This window comes from Lagenorhynchus albirostris, chromosome 13, assembly GCF_949774975.1.
Source record: "Lagenorhynchus albirostris chromosome 13, mLagAlb1.1, whole genome shotgun sequence".
NCBI lineage: Eukaryota > Metazoa > Chordata > Mammalia > Artiodactyla > Delphinidae > Lagenorhynchus > Lagenorhynchus albirostris.
This window is the reverse complement of record NC_083107.1, coordinates 67,282,857-67,297,359: the sequence shown is the minus strand read 5'-3', so window position 1 is coordinate 67,297,359 and position 14,503 is coordinate 67,282,857. Positions and strand designations below refer to the sequence as shown.

Here is a 14,503-nt window from a genome sequence, read left to right as displayed (position 1 = left end):
TTTTCTATTCTGAAGAAAATGTTTATACCTTTTATTGCTCTGAGTTTGAACCAACAAGCTTTGGAGAAAACCTAACCACCTTTCTTCCCTCCCTGAAAAACGAACATGGGTGGGTTTGGCCTTTTTCTGGATCCACGGGTTCCCTTTTGTTGGTGGGAGGGGGTGTCCTCCCCAGGACAGGATCTGCAGCCATCCCTGGCTGGACTGCTCACACCTTGCATCTTTTCCAGCCTCCAGACTCAGGGACGGATGACCTGGAGAAGCAAGAATGGTAATTGTCCTGGAACCACAGAGCAACAGAGTTGAGAGGAGCCTCAGAGCTGATCCGCTCTCATCTCCCTGCTTCATTGGCAGGGAAACCCGAGGGCCAGGGAGGAGACACCTGCTCCAGTCTCGCTTAGGATCAGGCGGCAGAGTGGGGACCAGATGCAGCCTCCTGCCTCTGTGGCCAACACTCCCCGTGCCCGGGAATCCCCCGAATAAGGGGAATAAGGGAGGAAAAGTGGGAAAGGCCGAATGTGGGATTCTTGCTTCCTTCCTCCAGTCTCCTTGCTCTGCCCTGGAGGAGGCTAGCAGGGTTGGACCAGGGTCAGCCTCGTTCAACACGGGGTCTGCATCCTCTTCCAACTTTGGACCAGACTAACGGGGGTGGGAAGGAGGGTCCAGACCTGCTCACCCCCTTTTGGTGAGTCCATTGCCATCTGAGGTGTGTCTCTGTCTCCAGGAAGGATAAACCAGAACCTGGGCATTGCTAAGCCGCCGCTGGTTATGAAAGAGACCACAGCAGTTGGGGGCAAGGTTGGCAGGCGACAAATGCGGTCTGAGGCTTACGTGCTTGCTTCTGCTTGCAGGACTGAAAGCGAGGGACCGCAGGCGTGCATGGGAGTGGTGACCGGTGAGTTCTGTGTTTTCATGGCCAGAATCCAGATTGTCCCTGTCCCTCCCGACATAGCAGCGTTTCGGTTAGTGAAGAGGATGTACCCTATTGGCCACCTCGGGGCAGAGCCTGAGGAAAGGGGGAGGCAATCTGAGAGGACAGATAGGGAGCTAGGGTATGAAAAGACACATTCCCTGAAAGGAGGGCATGAGAAACGTGTCTGAGAGTCCCTGAGCAAAGAGACTCCGGGAGACATTGGGTTAAGCTTCGGAGACATGGGAAAGGGGTCAGGGGGTGGCTGGACCAGAGTCCTGAGGCTCCTTCTCCCCCGGGACCCCAGGACTGGACTTACAGCACTTCATTTGGGAACCTGTCCACCATTCACTGCCTCCACCCCCTATCCCCCCATCACACCAAGGAGAAGACCCATCTCTAATTTTCAGTTTATTTCATTTTGTAGTAATTCCCTTCCTTACAAAATAAATATCTCAGTTGGATTCAGGGAAATGAAATGAGAAGAATGAAAACCAACTGTAATCCTGCTATCTAGACATAATCATTGTTAACATTTTGACCTTTTTATATATGAATGTGCCTAGGAATATGCTATCTCTAACCTGGTTTTTTTCACTTAACATCAGAGGTCCCTTGCAAGTAGATTAAGTCATCCTGGAACCCCTGAGTCCCTTAACGTCGGCTGAATTAGCCTGGTGGATAGAGTCACCTATGCTTGGTGCTCACAGGTTGAGAGCAGGGACACCACTTTTCACTCCATAATTAGAGTGAGGAGACTCGGGCAGCAATGCAGATGCTCTACTGAGCTGACACCGAGCAGAGCGTGAGGACGCGTGAGGTAGCTGGTATCCTGTCAGTTCAGCCAGTGAATTTCACCAAGGGCCTGGAATGACGAGGCTCCCTGCAAGGCTTGGGATAAATAAGGGACTCGTCCTGCCTTCAGCCCTCACCATCCAGCAGGAGAGGCTGAGGCCTGCTGTGCAGCCCTCCAGGATCTGATTGACAGGTGAGAGGGTACTGATGGCCCAGGTGGTGGGAGGGTCCCCATCTGCTGCCTGCACCGTGTCAGCTCACTTCAAAGGCGGCCCCTCTAAAGCCGCCTCCTGGATTCCCGTCCCACAGAGCCCCAGGCACTCGTGGACGGGGGCAAAAAGCAAGGGGGACTGGGGCGGGGCAGTGCAACCTCCCTGCCGTGACACTCTCCCCACTCTGCCCTCTCCTCTCTGGGGAGCAAGACGCAGCCTAGCTGCTCCTGACAGCACTATTTTTAGCGGTCCTCTGGCTGTCAGCTCTGGGACGAGTTTTCTGCGTGTTCCCCGGAGATCTCCCACCCTGCTGTCGCTCTCAGGAGGAGGGAGGGTGGCGGGAAGGCAGTCTGCCCGGGTTCCTGTCCCAGTACACTTTCCCGAACGCGTCAGTAGCACAGGACAGTGAAGAGCTTTGGTATCCGAGAGCTCAGGCTCAGATCCCAGCCGCCTCAGGCAGCCCTGAGACCTCGGGGAGCTAGCTTGGCTTCCCCCAGCCTCAGGATTCCTTCACACACACCTAAGTGCTTAGCGCTTGGCCTGGCCTAGCACCTGACCAATGCTCTCTTTTTTCAGCTCCCTTTACTTCTAGGGCCCTGCTACGAGGTTGACCTCACAGCCCAAGGCAGGTCATGCTTCGGAACAGGGGCAATGACCCTGGTACCTCACCCCAAAGGGGGTCACTCTTTACAGGTGACCTCCGCATGCCGAGACCACAGCCTCAAACCAGCTCTCTCTTTAGTCCTTTCAGATGTCATCAGACACTTCAATCCATCTGTCCTGAGGCCCATCTGCAGCCCTGGGAAGGGAGTGGTACCCCATAACGGTGCCGAGTAAGCTCTTTTTCTGACACTTTGCAGGGTTGTGCACTCCCGTCAGTCCTGGGTTTCTAGATGGGAGGATTTGGGGTGGCGGGCTGGAAGAGTCAGAGGCTTAAAACTAGAGATCTGTGTTAAAGCCGGAGCTTATCTCCTGCGCTGATTTTAGTCTGTTTGATGGGCCTAACTTAAAAAATCAGGTCAACGTCTGCCCTCCAGAGCCCAGGAGTGGTGTCGTGCAGCCTCCAACTCAGAGACTGGCCTGTGGGCTGAGGCAAGGGGCAAGCTTCCGGCCCTCAACAAAGTGGTATTTAACTGAGTTTTCTCTCTGCTTCCCTCCCTCTGTGCAGAGACTTGTGGATTCAGGCAAAAGAGCTGGTGAGGAACATGAAAGAGAACCAGGTAAGAATCCATCCGGCTCTGCTGGGGGCCATCTGTGTTTGCTGAGAGGCAATCAGGCAGCTGACGCCCCGGGGTCATCATGGCCTGAACTAGGCAACCAGTGTGGCCTGGGCCCTCCAAGACTGCCTTTCCCCTGGTGATTCTCTGGAGGCCAGCAAAATCCAGGGCCACTTCTCATGTTCCCAATGTGGTCCTGCCGAAAGTCAGCAGGTGGGCTAAGTAACTTCCTGGTCAGCAAGATGGTTGACAGCTTGGGTTCCAGAGGGAGACCAGTTTGAGTGGGAATCCTGAATTTCCACCTATTAGCTGTGTGACGTTGGGTAAGGCGCTTAACCTCTCTTAGCCTCAGTTTTCCCACTTAAGAAATGCGAGTAATAAAATGACCTGCAGCACAGGGCTTAGGGTGGATTCAATGAGGTGTTGGATGTGCCTGGCACACACAGAGGCAGTGCTCAGTGCAAGCCTGCAGCTGTCATGGTCACTGAAGTGGCCACTGCTGTCGTTATTAATTACGATACCCATTTTAGTTCCTGGGTGGAGGTTTCTGTAACATACATGCTGGGGCCCTGGTCTCCACTCTTCTAGCAGTTCAGACACTCTTTACTCAGAAACTCACATATGGACTTGTAATTAGCCAGCTCTAATCTTTTGTGCTCTCCTTATGAACAAGTATCAAATCAAGGCAAGCCTTGCTACCAGGCTGGCTCTAACCAGGGTCTCAGCCTGGACCCCTGGAACCAAGGGAAACCACTTTGAAGGCCAGTCACGCATTCATTAAAGAGTTCAGGTGTTCAAGCCAGGTCATTCCAGGTTATACAAGGACAGGGACAATTACAGGAGTGATGCTGTAAAACGTTGGTTTCCTCCTCCCAAGAGACTTCCTGAATTTCTGGAATGGTCGTAACATTCTGGAAAATGGCTAGGAGGTCTTGAATCCAATCCTGTCATTTTACAGATGAGGAAACTGAAGTCCCAAAAAGTCTTGTGACCCGTCCAAGTTCACTCAGCAAGTTAAGAGCTGAAATCTAAAGTGCCTCATTTATATCTAACGCCCCTCAAGTACACCATGCTGCCTCTTAAAAAACAGAAGTTTATTTTTTGTTCCACGTAACCCGTGTTCATTAGAGAAAGATCAGAAAACACAAACAGAAGAACATTAAAATCATCCTTAAACATGATGCCCAGAGGGAATTACTGTTCCCAACTTGGTGTACACTCCCTTCCACATTTTTTCCAAGCACGTTTATCTGTCTATATTTTATAAAATAGGGACGTTACTAGATGTAGAGACTTTTTATAATCTGCTTTTCTCGGTATCCTATTTCCCATGACAATAATTACGTTTTCCAGCATCGTTTTAACAACTGCATGGTGTTTTGTCTTATGAGCATTCCACAACTTACACAGCAGCCCTCTGTTTTAGACATTTATATTGTTTCCAATTTTTGACTCTTATGAACAAGGCTTGGATCGAATGGTAAGCCCTTTAAAAACAAAAAAAAGGTTTTGATAAGTTTTGCCAAACTGCCTCATAGAGCAGTTTATACCACTTTAAATTCCCACCATATACACCTCCTTTTGGGGGGAAAAAATCCATACATATGGTTTTATGGGGGTGGTGTATGAAATGGAAAGACACGCAAAGAAAGCAGTTCTCTTGGCTTCAGGTTTCACCACCGTCTCTTTTTGATGCTATTGTCCTCTCTTCCAGCAACTTGACTTTCAGAATGACTGGAAGCTCATCACCGTGTTCTTCAGTAACACTAGCCAGTGTCACCTGTGTCCCTCCGCCCAACAGGTAAACCACAGGCTGGGAGGCAGAGGGATTGCAGATGCTGGGGTGGGTGCAGAAGGAACTAAACCTGCCTGATCTACCTCTGGAAGGCTGGGCCTGATATCACCTGTTTCAGAGTTAGGGCAGGCAGGCAGGCAGAGAGACAGACAGATATCTAAGGGCTCAAGGAAACATATTGAGGGAGAGGTATTTTTAACTTACCATCCTTACCATTCAGGAAAAGGAAATCTGGTATAGATAAGCTGAGTCAATGGTCATTCGGCACCTGAGGAAAATCCGCTTCCTAGTTCAAAAATCATTTTGCCTCTTTTAACTCTGATTTCATTTGAATGCTGAACTTAGGAAATAAAGCAGTACTTTTGATAACACCTCTTGAACTCTAGCTCACCGTGAACCCTAGTTTTAGTGGGAAGTTGTCTAGTTGTTTATTAGGTAGACTGTATCTTCCAGGCTCTTTGGCGTTGCCAGGAATGAGATATGAAACATGTGACTTTTAAGATATTTAGGTGGGTGACTGACTATGACTTAAGTCTTTATTGACAAGTGTCCAGGTTAGGAGCAACTGAAAGTGAGAGGATGACTTAGAGGCCTAGGCCATGGTGACGTAAATGGCATACAGGTGACCCTTCTGGAGCCTGAAGCCTAATTGACACCCAGCTGGCCCTGCCACTTACGGCAGTTCAAACACCTGCCCACTGTCCTTTCAGCAGCCTTCCAGGGCCTCCACCAGGCCAGGCACAGGCAAGGGTGAAGTTTCTTGAGATGCTGTCCTCTTCTTTTCTGTGCCCCTCTCCCAAATACGTACTCTTGCCTTCCTCCAAATGCCCCATGACCCCTGCTCCACCACCAAAATCCCCTCCCTTTAGTGATGTTAGGCGCTGGGAGAATGCTGACAGAAGCCCACCTTCCCTAATCAGCTCTTGTTAAACAATATTCCTGCAGATCTCCTGGGTTTGTGGCATATAGATCTTGAAGCTTATTCTACTTCACCTCTGTTTTCTCCCATACCAAGGGAAATTTCCATGCCCTGTTTATTCTCTGCACCACCCTCTGCACTTTGGCCATTTTGCACACCAACATTTACTCGTGAATTTACACATTCATGCACTGAAATGCTCAAACAAGCATTTAGGCATTGCTGCATTCCTCTGTATATCCACACAACCATGCATCCATGCATTCATGCATCCATCCGTAAGTTACCTATTCGTGCATCAATTCATTCTCTCTTCTTACATGTAGGCACACATTATTGTACTTATGATGAGTTTGTTCATGCTAGCATTTGTTTGATTTTTTAATATTTGAATGTATTCATTGATACTTACACTCATTCATGATTTCTTCCATGTATTTTATCTTGTGTTCGAGCATTCCTATGTGAATTCTTGCATTCTTTCGTGTATTTATTCCTTCAGTACATTACATGCGTTCTTGAATACATGCATGATGTATTCCTGTGTGCGTGTCCATTTATGCACTATTTATTTTTATTAAATTTTAGTTACACAAGCAATGCACAGATGCTTTCTTCTTTTAAAAAATGAAACATTATAGTTAAAGCTAAAATACCCTTTAGCCACCACCTCCAATCCTCTCTCTTTTTATTTCCAAACTTTTTGCATATTTGTAAATCCTAGTATTCCTTTATGTGTGTGCATATAAGAGAGAGATTTAACATAAATAGTATTATATCGTATGTACCACTGAACAATTTTTTTTCACTAATCGAGTGTTTTTGAGATCCAGTCATGTTGATACATATGGATTGAGTTTATTCCTGTTACTTGCTAAATAGTATCCCACTGTGTACATTTACTACATTTTATTTCACTATTTCTGTATTGATGGCCATTTAGGTGTTTCTAGTTTTCCACTAATATAAGCAGTCTTGTTCATTTACTTGAGCATGGTGGTTTTCTAAATACAGTGATTATATTTCATTGTATTCAATTACAGTGTAATTTATTATATTTCAGATTATAGATTGAAGTACATTAGTGGGTCAAAAATCAGTTTAAAAGATTACAACCAAAAATTATAAAAAAAGAAATAGACTAGGATCAACTATAAAATATTAGAGTTTATTGCATGTAGTGAGGTAAGTGTTGGTTCGTGATTATTTTTGCTTCATTTATATATAGATATGTGTGTACCGGGTTGTGGTGTGAAACATATCTCACACTGTGGGTCATGATCAAAGCAGTTTGAAGAAAGTGCCTTGAGTAGATTCGTAAACATAGAATTGCTGGTCATCAGATACATACACTTTAAGTCTTAAAGGGCTGCCTAATTGCCCTCCAAAGGAGCTAAACACCTTTATATTCTAATATCCTGGGACCAATCCCCACATATAAGGGGCTTTTCCACGCCACCAAGCAATTCTCAGACACCGGCTGGGTGTCCTACAATTCAGCTCAGTTCTGACACGATCTGCCTGGAGACAGTATCAGATCCCACAGGTTAGGAGCTCAGTGCTGCAAGACTGTCCCCAGCCCCCATTTCAGAGGCCAATCCCAAGTCCAGGTGGTCACCTGAGCTTCTGCCCAACTGGCTATAGATTGGAGGTTCCAACAAGCCCCTCCTTGAGTTCAATTAATTTTCTAGAGTGGCTCACAGAACCCAGGGAGACATTTTACTTACTAGGTTCTTGGTTGATTATAAAAGGATATAATTCAGGAACAGCCAGATGGAAGAAATGCATAGTGCAAGGTATGGGGAAAGAGCGAGAAGCTTCCGTGCTCTCTCCAGGTGGGCTACTCTCCCAGCACCTGCAGGTGGTCACCAACAGGGGAGCTCTCTGAACCCACCCTTCTGCGCTTTTATGGAGCTTCGTTACATAGTCAGGATTGACTAAATCATTGGCCAACAGCAACTGATTCAACTTCCAGCCCCAGGTTGGGTGGCGGTCGTGGGCAGGGGGACTGAAAATTCCAACTCTCTGATCCCAGGGTTGGTTCTCCTGGCAACCAGCCCCCATCCTTAGGTGTAGTTCCAAAGTCACCTCATTAACACAGCAAAATACACTTTTATGCTCTCATCACTTAGGAAATTCCAATGGTTTATGAGCTCTGTGCCGCAAAAGGGGACAAAAACCAAATATATACCTCGTATTACAAATGACAATATCACATATTCTCACCAGTGTCTGAGTGCACCCATTACCTACAACCTTTCCAACACTTGTTGTTATCAAAGCCAATGATTTTTTGTCAGCATGTGAAATTCCCTCAGGATCTAGTAATGTTGATACATGTGGATTAAGTTTATTCACACTTAGAACCTCACACTTTTGATTGGTTGTAAACATATGACAAAAGTAGCCATGCTCCACTCCTGATTTCTAAATGGCTACATACCAGTGACTTAATCTCTGTAAACTGAACTCACTGAAGCGATGTTTACTATCATCCACTCGTATTCCCACTGTATTGCGTTTTTCCTTCCGTCTTGATTTTCCTTTTGCCCAAAGACCACCAAGGCTTTGGAGCCTAGAATAAATCCCACCTGCACTTCCATTTCCCCCAAAGGACATTGTGGCTCATGGTTCTGGCTCTCGACCTCCTTGGCCTGGGCTGGCTGGTTCCTCCCTTCACTCTTGCACTCTTGCTTCTGCAGCCCAGACCCAGCCCTCACCTCCTAGTCTCCCTGGTGGCGCTTCTGGCCACAGCTAACCAGGATCCCCCATCTGAGAAGCTCTTACACAGCACTTCTGCATCCCCAAAGCACATCCCAGGCATGGCCTCTCCCTCAGGGGTTGCTCTGCAGAGTCCCAGGGGCTGCAGGAGGTGCTCTGAGACTGTGGGCTCCAGGCTTCCACCCGACCTCACAGAGCAGCTCTGCCTTTAACTGTGGCATACATATGGCAGGTTTCCTGAAATAGTTCATGTGAGAAAAAGGTATTTTATTGTTAAGAAGAAATGTTAAACTCCGGTCCTGCCCTACTTAGGACCTGGAATTTTCCTCCCCTAAGAGACCTTTGGGCTCCTTTCATGGGGAATAGACAAGGGCTTGTGTCCACATGTGTTCTTTAGGGATTTCTTAAGACCAAAGCCATAAGAGACTAAGACCAGGAACCATTCATTAGGCAGTGATGGTGCTTCTTCAGGGCTGCTATGGTGGATGCAGCAATTCAAAGGCAGGTGCTTCAGAGCTAACTAGTAACCTGGCTCATAGCAGTGACACAGGGATGCTTTTAGGGTCTGGACTCTTGCTTACTGCTCTCCAGTTAAAGTCTAGTTATATGGAGTGAGAACAAAATTGCAAGAAGAGAAAAAATAAAGGAAAAGAAAAACAAAAAGCCTAACACTGCAAAAATCTGTTACTGAATCAAGTTTCTCTGCCCCATGCATGACAGGCCAAATGCTGGGACACTGAGGTTTGCAGAAAGAAAGGATTTATTCACCAGGCAGCCAAGTGAGGAGATGCGAGAACAAATCTCAAATCCGCCTCGGGATATTTATGGGATAAAGAAGCAGGGCAGTCCGAGGCATGGGGAATGTGGGGGATAGGTGATTGGAGAGAAGAAAAAGGTGAGGTAATCGTTCTGAGCAGGTGCAGCTAAGCTACATGCTTCTTCAAGGGGACACATGCTTCTTCATGGGATGCATGTTCAGAAAATGGTAGCGTTAGCATGTTCTGAAGGTGGAGTTCTGGGCCCTCTGACATCAGAAGGTCACTGATGGGACACTCAACACATGCCCAGTTGGAGGCCTCAACCAGTCTTGTCCAGTTGGAGCTTGAGCCAGTGAACAGCTGACTCCAAGTTCCTGAAACACAACTAGGGCAAACATCTTATTTAGGCCATGCAATGCTTGGAGAACAGGCAAGTTTTTATAAAAACAATTAAGGGAACTTGATCAGTGAAGGCAGGTTACAGTTCATTATTTATTAAGCAAGTTGTAGTTTAAGGTATCTAATGGATGACACTTGGTTTCAAAAATATACCCATTCATTCCTTGCAGATGCCTTTAGAAACAGGTGTCAACATTTTGGAGGACACGCTGGCAGTATGACTCAAGAAACCTAAAAGTGTTTGTGTCTTTTGACTGAATAATCTTACTTCTTGGAATAAATCCCAGATAAATAACTTGGTAGAAAAAGTTAAGTCTGGTTGCAGGCGCATGTTTGATAACAGAGCATTCTTCTGATTCTGGGGGCAAAATATGGAAATGTGTAAGTTCTTTTGAAGAAATAAGCTTTTTCCTGACTTCGAGTTATGGAGGAGTTTATCACGTGTGACCTTCTAGGCAGGGGACATTTTATAGGAGCATCATGTCTTCCACTAAGGAACAGGGACAGTTGGTGCCCCAAGGACAACCATTCAATACCTGGAAAGCCTAGGTGGGCCCTGATTCACTCTGTAGCAGTGAATCAGCACCTTGACTAAGAGGTTTCTAAACCAGGGTTTGCAGTCTGAGGAGACGCATACAGGGATTCCCCGAGGAAAGAGGGATGCCCTGCATATGATACAGGCAGTGAGGACCTTTCTGGACCGAAGTTCCTATGACTCCTAAGAAGGGAAAGTGTGATGCTTAATGTCTTGCTCAGGGAGAGAAAAAATGAGACAGGAGGATTTGTTGCTGGCTACGGCAGCAGATTGGGCTGGACTGGCTTCCAGAGGACAGCCTGGCACCAAAGTGGGGACACAGGAGCGGGAGGCCGCCCTCCACGCGGTCCCAGCCCGACTGATGGGCAGCTGTCTCCAGAGTCACCACCTGTGTCCCCCCCAGGAAACAGAACGGCTGCTAGGCCTGCTTTGTCTTCCTGTCTGAGCCAAGTCGCCTCAGGGGACAGCAGGTTTGCAAGCAGCTTAGGAATCTGTCTTGTTGCAAAGTTTATTTTTGTTTTGTTTTGTTTTTACACTGAAAAGGTAAACCCGGGTCGTTTTTTGAAGTGCTCTCATTTGTTTATTTTCATTACCTGCAAGGAATTGGGTGGGAAGAAGGTGTCTTTAAATACTCAGTGACAGGAGCCCTTTTCTTAGGGCAGATGTGGCAGGGAAAGGTCTGATAAGAGTGCCATGTGGAAGTTTTGAGGTTCATCTGGGTCCTTAAATCCAAGCGTTCCCCCTTTGGACCTGATTTTCTTCAGGTCAGAGTGATTCCGTCAGTCTTTGGGAATAAATCTGGTCTCATGTCCCTCATGTGAGCTTTAGAATTGCCTTGGCCTTGGGTTTGCCCTTTCCTGACACAGAACTTCTCATTTGGGAGAGTTTACTTTTTTCCTGGTGGGTGATGTGTTGGGGAATGGACAAAGTTCCCAGGAAGCTCTGGGAACTCTACACTTGTGTGTGGGAAACTGGGGTCTAGATGGGGCTTTTGTTACTATCATCTCTGTCGAGGGGGGATGGGGGGTTGGGGAGGGGAAGGGACAGGCCAGCGTGAGCCTGGGCCTCTCTGCCCCGTGTCCCCCGTCCCCACCCACACTCGGAACATTTCTCCTTCCACAGCAAAGACACGTGACGAGCAGCATGGACCAGCTGACGAGAATGCTGGACTGCCTGCATCAGGAGGTGAGGTTGGCAGCTCCCTCAGCTTGGTGGGACCACGCGCCCGGAGCTCCCTCACGGGCACCTGCAGCAGCCAGGAGAAGCTGCCCTTCCGTGGGGTGGGGGGACAGGTTCTGGTTTCTTTCGAATGGCTTCCACCAGGACGGGAAAATGGACTCCCAGGAGGGAGACCAAGACCCCAGGGAAAGGGAAGGCTCTGAGTGCTTTTGATGAAAACACGGGTCACAGATAGACCTCTTCACTCTTGCAAAGCATATTACTAAGAGCGACCCCTGGGGAGGAGGGAGGATACAGCCCTGTTCCCCCCTGGGGGTCTCTGTGACCCGCTCCTTCCTGAGGCCCGTTTCTGACTGTGTCTGGGGCGGTGATGGCCTGGAGCCTGCAGGGACCTTGAGAACTCTCAAGGCTTCCCTAAGTGATTAGTGTGAGCACTGCAGGTCCTGGAAATCCCAGGGGAGCTCTGGGTTCTCACCTTCCCCGCCTTTCCCTAGGGAGGAAGAGGGTCCCCAGTCCCATTACCACTGGGTCCTGCTGCCCTGTGTTGGGGAGGTGCCCTGCCCACCGTGAGGGGGGGTGAATGACCCGTTTCTGGATGGCGCAGCCGACAGAGCTGACAGCTTTGAACTGACCCCAGCCAGCCACGTCCCAGAGGGCCTGCCTGTTGAACCAAGGAGAGTCCCATTGTGCTCAACCAGACCCCAAACTAGGCTCAAACCAGGGGTTCCAGAGAGGCCGTAGGGCAGCGGCAGCGACTTTGCAAATGCTCATCTTGCCCCTCGTATCCCCCTAGGTCCCCAAAGCGTTTGTGAACCTGGTGGATCTCTCCGGGGTTCTGAGGGGCTCGCACTGGCATCAGGGGACTCCGCTCAGGTAAAAAGGGAAGTGAAAAGGGACCAGCATTTGTCGACTGGCGCCACGCGCCAGGCACCGTGTGGGGCACTTCACGTGCATCAGCTGATCCAAGGCGTGGAGTGGGAGAGAGACAAAGCGACGTGTGTGAGATTCCACAGCCAGCGGGGGCAGAGTCAGGTTGCGGAAGGGGCCCTCTGCCGCATTGTTTTGGGGACTGAGTTAAAGGATGAAATATGCAGCCTGGTTGACGTAGTGACAGGTGCCCCAGCCCCACCAGGGTGACTTGAGAGTTTAAAAACCAGCTTGGGCAAAACAGCTATTAGCCAAGAAGTATTATTTCCAGAAATTGGAAAGACAATTTAGTCTAATTGTATTTTATTTTCACACAACTTGATTCCCATGTATTTCTGAGATTTTTCAGATAATTTAAACTTTCTGAGCCCAGATCCTGAGATTTCTGGCTGGATAAAGTCAGATCAGGGGCGTTGTAGGTGGTGGCAACGGAAAGGAGAGGACAGTGCAGAGAGGATGGGGGGTTTGAAGAGGAAGAAAGCTGAAGGAACGGTGGCTCAGAGTAGGGGAGGGGAGAACAGGAGGTGGGTTTCTGGGGGGGAGCAGTGAGGGAAGCGGTGCATCAGGAGATGAAGTGAGAGGCAGCGTCTCCATAACACACCCTTTTTTTTTTTTTTTTTTGCGGTACGCGGGCCTCTCACTGTTGTGGCCTCTGCCGTTGCGGAGCACAGGCTCCCGGACGCGCAGGCTCAGCGGCCATGGCTCACGGGCCCAGCCGCTCCGTGACATGTGGGATCTTCCCGGACCGGGGCACGAACCCGTGTCCCCTGCATCGGCAGGCGGACTCTCAACCACTGCGCCACCAGGGAAGCTCCATAACGTACCCTTTTTTCTCCCCAATGTGTACTTCCTTCCTTCCTTCTCCTGGGCCATCTAAGACTTCCAGCTTCCCCTTCCCCCGGCTCCCAAAGCAACTCCCAGTGCCCCCAGCCCCACCTTCCTCCAAGAGGGAGTCTAAACGGCCCCACACGGCATCCATGCTCACTTCCTGCTTGTTTTAACCTGCAGTCCCACGGCCGAGCCCTGCAGGTGCTCAGGGGAGACCTCGCGGCTGTCCAGGGTTGCGACCCAGTGGGCCTATCAGGTGAGTGCACTCTGGGACACTGCCTGTTGGCTCACAGGGGCAGGTGGTCATGAGAACAGGGATGGTGGGAACAATTAGGGTGCACGTTTGCTGACGTAGGACCCCACCAGCTGAAGTCAGAACTGAGTCAGGAGCGAACGACAGCAGCTACTCTTGCGTCGCTTCCAGGTGCTGACCTGATCTTCCAGCACGTAAAGTGGGAACTGCCGTACTGGTTGCGGGGAGAGTGGATGCAAGTGGAGGGTGGTGGTGGTACCTACGGTAAAAGATGCTGAAGGATTTTGCAGGTCGTTCCGAGATGCTTTTGGTCATCATCCCCCTTCTGCCACTGCATCTGTGGCTGGTGGACGGGTTTGCCTGGACTAGGCTTGCACAGACTGCAGCCTGGACTACGGTCTGGCTCCTGAAGATGTGCATCTAGTTTACAGGAGAGACCCCAAGACAGGGTGCGTGGCTCAGCGGAAGCCTCCATCCCCACCAGCAAACCGTGCAAAGCACGGTTCCCACTGACATGCGTTAACATGATGATTTTTATTTAAGAGGCAGTTTTGTATAAGAAGTTTTCCATATGAAGCTGTATGTCATTTCTCTTGCTTTGGAAATGACATTTTTTGAGTGGTTAATAGCACATCCCTGTACAGAACTCAGCCCTTGAAGAGAGAGTGGGGACCCTAGCTACATACTGGGCTGGTGTATACTTCTCGAGCTCCCAGAGAACAGTTCTCGGGTCTTACCTGATGCTGGACGTCAGAGGAAAATGAAAACCTGGTTTAGTTAATCAAAGGGCCCTGAAGTGTGAGATGAGAGGGAGCTTCCCAATAGCATGTGATTCAGAATAGCATGGGTGGGTGATTCTGACCGGGGGGCTGCTGGGAACTCCCTGGTGTGAGGATGGGGCAGGCTGAGCCTCGCTGGTACTCCTTTCTTCAGGAAACCTGGGAACAGCTCCTGGCCTCCAGCAAGTACAACGAGCAGACGTCCTTCGCAGTGGTTTTCCAGCCTTTCTTCTACGAGGGAACCCTGCCACCACCCTCGGTGAGTGAGGGCCTGGC

The 14,503-nt window shown here is 49.2% G+C and overlaps 1 protein-coding gene across 1 annotated transcript in view; it reads left to right on the top strand.

The window, feature by feature from the left end:
- The window catches only part of PLB1 (phospholipase B1), a 122,825-nt gene that overhangs the window by 26,997 nt on the left and 81,325 nt on the right, over positions 1-14,503 (top strand). The window contains exons 5-13 of the mRNA XM_060169830.1: positions 231-271; positions 852-895; positions 2,660-2,750; positions 3,086-3,137; positions 4,849-4,935; positions 11,384-11,446; positions 12,234-12,313; positions 13,376-13,451; positions 14,382-14,486. Of these exons, the coding sequence (XP_060025813.1) occupies positions 231-271; positions 852-895; positions 2,660-2,750; positions 3,086-3,137; positions 4,849-4,935; positions 11,384-11,446; positions 12,234-12,313; positions 13,376-13,451; positions 14,382-14,486 (639 nt within the window). The remainder of the gene's footprint in view (positions 1-230; positions 272-851; positions 896-2,659; positions 2,751-3,085; positions 3,138-4,848; positions 4,936-11,383; positions 11,447-12,233; positions 12,314-13,375; positions 13,452-14,381; positions 14,487-14,503) is intronic.